This window comes from Zerene cesonia, chromosome 28, assembly GCF_012273895.1.
Source record: "Zerene cesonia ecotype Mississippi chromosome 28, Zerene_cesonia_1.1, whole genome shotgun sequence".
Lineage (NCBI taxonomy): Eukaryota > Metazoa > Arthropoda > Insecta > Lepidoptera > Pieridae > Zerene > Zerene cesonia.
Window position 1 is genome coordinate 799033 of NC_052129.1, and position 6396 is coordinate 805428.

The 6396-nt window shown below is 33.9% G+C and overlaps 1 protein-coding gene across 1 annotated transcript in view; it reads left to right on the forward strand.

Annotated features, from left to right (window-relative positions):
- LOC119837679 (nuclear factor 1 B-type) overlaps nucleotides 1–5971 on the forward strand; it is a 51661-nt gene extending 45690 nt beyond the window's left edge. The window contains exons 12-14 of the mRNA XM_038363410.1: nucleotides 386–501; nucleotides 669–757; nucleotides 985–5971. Coding sequence (XP_038219338.1) covers nucleotides 386–501; nucleotides 669–757; nucleotides 985–1118 — 339 coding nt within the window. The 3' untranslated portion in view covers nucleotides 1119–5971. The remainder of the gene's footprint in view (nucleotides 1–385; nucleotides 502–668; nucleotides 758–984) is intronic.
- The last annotated feature ends 425 nt before the right edge of the window (nucleotides 5972–6396 follow it).

Below are 6396 nucleotides of genomic sequence, written 5' to 3' on the forward strand. Positions count from 1 at the left end.
TTCACTATTTTTAAAATATAGGATAGTCCCGGTAAGGAAAGGTTAGTTAAGGTTAGTCGGTGCATTTGTTTTATACATCTTTTCAGTGTAAGCAAATCAGAAGAACTATATATATACATTTACTAGCTGCGCCCCGCGGTTTCACTCGCGTAAGTCCGTATCCCGTAGGAATATCGGGATAAAAAATAAATGTTGGCCGATTCTCAGACCTACCCAATATGCTTACCAAATTTCAGAGGAATCGGTCAAGCCGTTTCGGAGGAGTATAGAGACTAACATTGTGACACGAGAATTTTATATATAAGATAAAAATAATTTGCTATGTTTATCTTGACCGACCTAAAAACAAAATTTATAAAATTTAATATCTTAATTTATTCCCCAGGTGTTTAGCTACGGCTCGCTGGGTGGGGGGGCAGTGGTGTCGGGGGGCGGAGGCGGCTCACCCCCGGGAGGGCTCGGTCTCTACGCGCCCAGACAACCTCCTAGGGCTCCGCCAAGGTGAATAGTGTTGTTGTAAATTGTACTAGGATTTACTAAGTAATCAAGCACCGAGATCTACCGTTGTTACATAATGTTCCAGACGTAGTATCTACAGACCGGTGATTAAGCACATCTTGCCTTTTAATTTAACTATTTTTTACCATTTCATTTTTACATAATTTCAGGTGGAACGCTCCATTCCCCACATTAGAAGAAGAATTCAATATAATGACAGCTCCAACGGGCACAGACCACGTGGTGCTTCTAGATGACGGTAGTTATCAATAAAGTTTTGTCATAAGTGTAGGGAATTAAAGAATAGAAACATTACAAAATAAGGGGTGGGAGAGGAAATATTATATACCTTTTCATATAGTTTGTTGAATTCGAATAGATGTTAATATATTAGATTAGAATCGCTTATATTAAAAATGTATCTGTACAACTCATCATAGGCACACGATGCCTATCCATTCAAAGTCGGTAACTTTGTGTTTACAGAGCGTTTCTTCCATTCAAACGTGATAACATCGGACACGACAGCCATGGACACAACCGGGACCAACGTCCAGTCGGTAGTGGATACTGACGACATCGCGCCCGACAAGTCCGCTCCAGACCTGCGCTCGCCGTGATCCGCACAGTCGGCCGACACGTCCGCCCCGGCCGACGGCTCGGCCGCGACTGTGCTCCGCTGGACCCCCGCGCCCCTCCCACACTGGCGGCCAGTCACACATCGGACTGTCTGATTCGAATTTCAAATTGACGGAATTCGAAAATCGAACATTTTCATTTTTGACAATAAAATTTATTCGCTGTACAGAATAATTTTTTCTACGTAGTGTACATATTATGTTGGCATTGTAGTTTAGTTCCGTGACTTTGTACAGATGTCACTTATTTATTTGTAACGCCATCTAGTGGACTATTTTAATAACTGGTAAATCTGTTATGAAAGTTATAAAAAAACAATTATATTCTAATATTTTTATAGAATATGACGAAAGCCTTCCAGTAATTTAGTGAATATTGACCGACGCCGCTTCTACCATTATTTTGCTGACCTGTAAGGCAGTTTAAATGCTTCCAATAATTAATCGATTGAGAGTGATACGTTGTTTTCGTTTCGTTGTTTACAAAAATAGATAAGTCTAATGTTTTATTGAGATTTCTTTTAACTTATTGAACGATTTATGAAAGACGAGCCTTGCTTATGAATTTAGTTTAGTTGTATATTTAGAAATGGTTGTCAATTTTTTATCATGTGTCAATCCGATGACTCGGGAGGAGGGGGTGTTTAAATGCAGCGTACCTCTGTTAGACCGGTAGCTGTATGCCTTTATACATAATTAGTGAATGTTAAATGCTTGTTGTAATGAAAATGGTTGTTATCGGATTGATGACGATAAGAAGTTGCTTCTGGTAGATCGACGTTTGTCGAGGGACGTATAGGTGCCTTTCGTAAAGTATGATAACTTTATTATAGGACTTATAATTGTAGTGTTCATCAGTCCATCCGATTATTGTTTTGTGTAGGAATGTTTTGTGATCAGTGTTGGGTGATTTAAAAACTGCGAGCACGTGGTTTATATTAAAACCGTTTGTATTTCTTTTAAACAGTATACAAATATTTATTTATGACAGGGCTAGTAAAGGTGGGACATTTAATTATAAAAAAAAAATTAAAAATCATCTTTATTTAGTTCTCACAACATTAGTCCATAACAAAAACTTAAAAATACAGAATACATTTGATGTTAACTAGTCACCACCGCTCATAAACCATTGAAAACAAACAAACACACAATCTTGTTAATTATAAATTCGGTTAATAAAAAATAAAACAAAATCACTAACCGTTGAGTGGACTTATTTGATCAAAGCTTTTAAAAGGAGATCGAAGTTTATCTCCTTTTTTACTATTGCTGAGGATATTCTTTTATTTTGATCAATTAAAAGAGTGATTATAAAGCACATAGACAAAACTCTACTTAGAATAATTAGTAGACGATTAAGATGAGCGAAGTTACACTGTGGGTTTCCCAATACATCTGATCGCAAAACACTGTAGTAGAGCTTTTTATGTCTTACTTTCGAAAATATATTTTCAATTTATCATCGCGATCCCGTGGCCATACGAAAGAAGCTAGTCATTAGAGTAACAATGTAAATTAATACTTAAATTAAAGAAAATATTTACATTTATAGAGACCCCCTTACATTTATTAGTAAGGGGTAACTGTGGCCAAATTACATGATAAAGTATAAATATATATACACACTTTCATAGTATAAGGTACGAGTTGGCAGATTTTCAGTCGTATGTTCAATCAAGTGGTGTGCCTTTCGGTTTGAATGTTGCATTGTAAAAGAAACGTCATATTTTTGAAATTCGAACTCTGTAATATTTTTTTTTTTTTTACTTTAGATTGTTCGGTACATTTGTAATCTACAGATTCTAATCTGTCAAAATTGGCGCGAAAAAGTTATACGCAAAGAATTGCCACAGAGTAAAATAATGCAATGAAAAAAATATTGTTGTAATTTTTACTTTTCTCACTTACTCAATATAACGCAAACAGACTAGAACTTCACTTAAACAATGTTTTTATGATAGAAATATACATGCATTGCTAATAGCGAAGAAAAATGTTCGATAACATGTAAAAATATTCAATTTCTCCAACATTTTTTAATATTTGACAAGGCACGCTACCTGATTATTCAATCACAAGGTTTTGATGTCAACAATTAGGTTCCTAAAATTTTTATATTTGTCTTTTATTTACACGTCAATTTTCCGCTAAAACCACGTGCACAAACAGTGCTTGCAAAATTAATTTTTCTACAGAATAAAAATGAATATCTGACTCATTTGTGATAATAATTTACTCGATCCGCATATAATATTGAATTGGGGTGTAAAAAAAAGATCATATAATCCATTAGGTGCCATGTATACAGGCTGACGCCATTTACGTTCAGAGATTTTTATTCGGTTGCTCTTTTATAATTAGTAATAGTGATAGATACATAGCAATAATCGAAAAGCAATAAATAATTATTACAAATCAGCTTTAGTAAAGCTAGAAATTGATACTGACGTAGTTCAATTGTATGTGACACGCAATATTTTTTCTATAGAGAAGGAACTGAGTTCCGTGTTGAAGCAGTTTGGTACAATTTATATGTAGCTGTTCACAGACTATAGATTATATAATATACTACAGCTATATTAGTTCATCTAGGGAGCGAAGAATTAGTCAATTGCTAGCTATAGACATTAGAGATTATACCAGAAAATTTAATAGTGACGTCACGTAAGGCTTAACGTTCGTTCGGATTACCACCACAATTTCGTCGTGTTATAATCGGAGAGACTAACATTGGTGTGAAGTCTATTTGTGACGAATTTAAAAGCTCATTGGTGCCGAATATTCTAGACTGTGATTAAAATTGTTCATTCTGGACGTGTCTTATATTGAAATAGTTGTTTTGTACGATTGGCTACGACGCTCGGCTAGAGCCACGGCGGAAGGATAGATTTTAACAGAACGATACATGTTGTATGAAATGCATTTGTTTACGACAAAAGGATGCGTAAGGGAATCAGAGAGATGTTAACTTTTTTATTGACAGTGTCTGTAGATTCAGTAGTGTTTTATTAATAGCTTTGCAATAGCGTGTGCGTGTGACAGATGTCATGCGGCGACTGGCGTGCGATATGGCTCGTGTTAACTCGTAAACGATGCGTTTGTCACAGCACAGACTTGTTCTAATTTTTAATTAGCACCATTGTTACGATATGGAGTAATAATTGAAAGCCTAAACATTATGTGCCTTAGATACAACAATATTGTATATTTATGATGCGTTCTATACAACGTGCTAACTAGAAATAAATAATTAACGTTATTTTGAAAGCCTGAAACTTGTACATTCATTATTAGAGTTCATTTCTGCGAAGGCTTAAGGATCTACCGATTTCGTGTTACCTGCGCTGATTTCTAACTTAGTGTCTGATATTATTTCCCGTTTGAGTTCTCTCCTCGAATACACGAAAGTTCCACTGTTTGACATTGTGTACTGGGCACCCAGCAGTCTGGAATTTTATTTCGAATCCAGAGTTGAAAACCTCGTCTTAATATTATCTTACGATTAAGTAACGCTTCTACGCGTAGTTTCGCTGATTAATAAATACTTCTAATATATTCTATAATTTTAGTACTTACCTACATTGTACCCATTTACCCGTGTATATTTTACTGACGTGTATATCTTAATCTATGCGACTTCGACTAGGCTCGCTTTAATTTCGTCTAGACCCTCTACTTTTCAATTCCCGCAATGCTTTTTTACATTATTAACGTTCGACACTCGCGTTCCGAGTACGTTTATTTCTAACAAATATATTTATGATAAAGAAACAAAAATCCGTCTTTATAAGTTTTGGATTTCTGAAATTAAATAACGTACATACGTAAATAAATAATAATTAAGGATAATTAACCGTTAGAGAAATACTCCTAGTTATGAATTTTGTTAGTTTGTCAATATACTCGTGCAATTATGAATTGTGTAGCGAATTTATGAATTATTTTTTAAGTGTACCGTTGCGTCATTCGCAATTTTTCTTTTCGTCTGTAAATATATTTTGGAGTGTATTTATAACATTCATTTGTAAAAGTAGAGACTTAAGATTATCATTTGTTTGTCCTTACCATTATTTCTAAATGTTTTATTGATTATTTTTTATGTTTTTCATTCTTGTGTTAAATTACCGTGCATGTTAAATCAAATGACTTATTCCGAAGCGAATTGAATGTAACAACGAACACCATAACATTAACAATGTATAAGTTGTTTGATTTTCATGTGAATTAAACTAAGGATAGACTTGTAAAAATGTTATAACATGTATTTTTAACCTATACATAGTAAGATATTTATAGAATTTTAGTCGTTTAATTATTTCGAACGACTTGTTATAAAGAAAATTGGTGCTTAAAGCTTAAAACAAATATGAAAGGCACATTCGTGCTGTGTGTGTATTGTCAGGAAGTGGAGCATTTTGACATAGCATGCGTTGTTATGCTCGTATATTGCGCTAAGTTGTTTATACGAACAATTCAATGGATTTTACATTTTCATGTAACAAAATATCTTTATTTATTACGTTTTTCATAACACAAATCGAAGTAAAGTACGCGCACTGTAGTTTATTGTGTGTATTTCAGATAAATTATTATAGTTTGCATTACAATGTTTTTTTATTAAACTGCCATCTAGTGGTAGAAGAAGATAACTCTTCAGAGCCTTTACATGGTTAGTCGCACAAAGATCGCACAACGTTTAATTTTATAAGTAACTTTTTAAAACTTAAACAGTTTGGCGCAGATATACAAGCAATTATAATAATGTAGGTAAACTTTGCTCAATATCTATGAAAACTGAAAAGTGTTACAGTTGATGCAATACAAACAAACAAACAATTAGTTGCGTTTTATTTATGCCTGGTTCACTGAATCTCACCACTGCGTTTTGTTTTTCAGTCAAATAATTTTAGCAATTTCCCAATTTCCATAAATATCCAGATGCTAGATCTGGAAGGAGGCTATCTATGGTTTTTAAGTTCCCGAATACTTTAAAATCCCTCAATTAAGAAAAGGTCATGTCAAAATTAAGTAAGGCAGTAAAAAGGTTGGTTGCTTAGTTGGTTTGTATAAAAAGTTGGAATGAGCGGTAGGACTTGTGTTAATATTTCAAAGACTTATTTGAAATCATATATTTGATACTATCCTATATATCTTCTCTTAGTTTCAAATTATGTTTTTATTCTTTTTTTTGTTTTTACAACCGTAGTAGACCAGAAACGCACACGTGTTGTCTGCTATAGACTCCTAAACGGCGGAA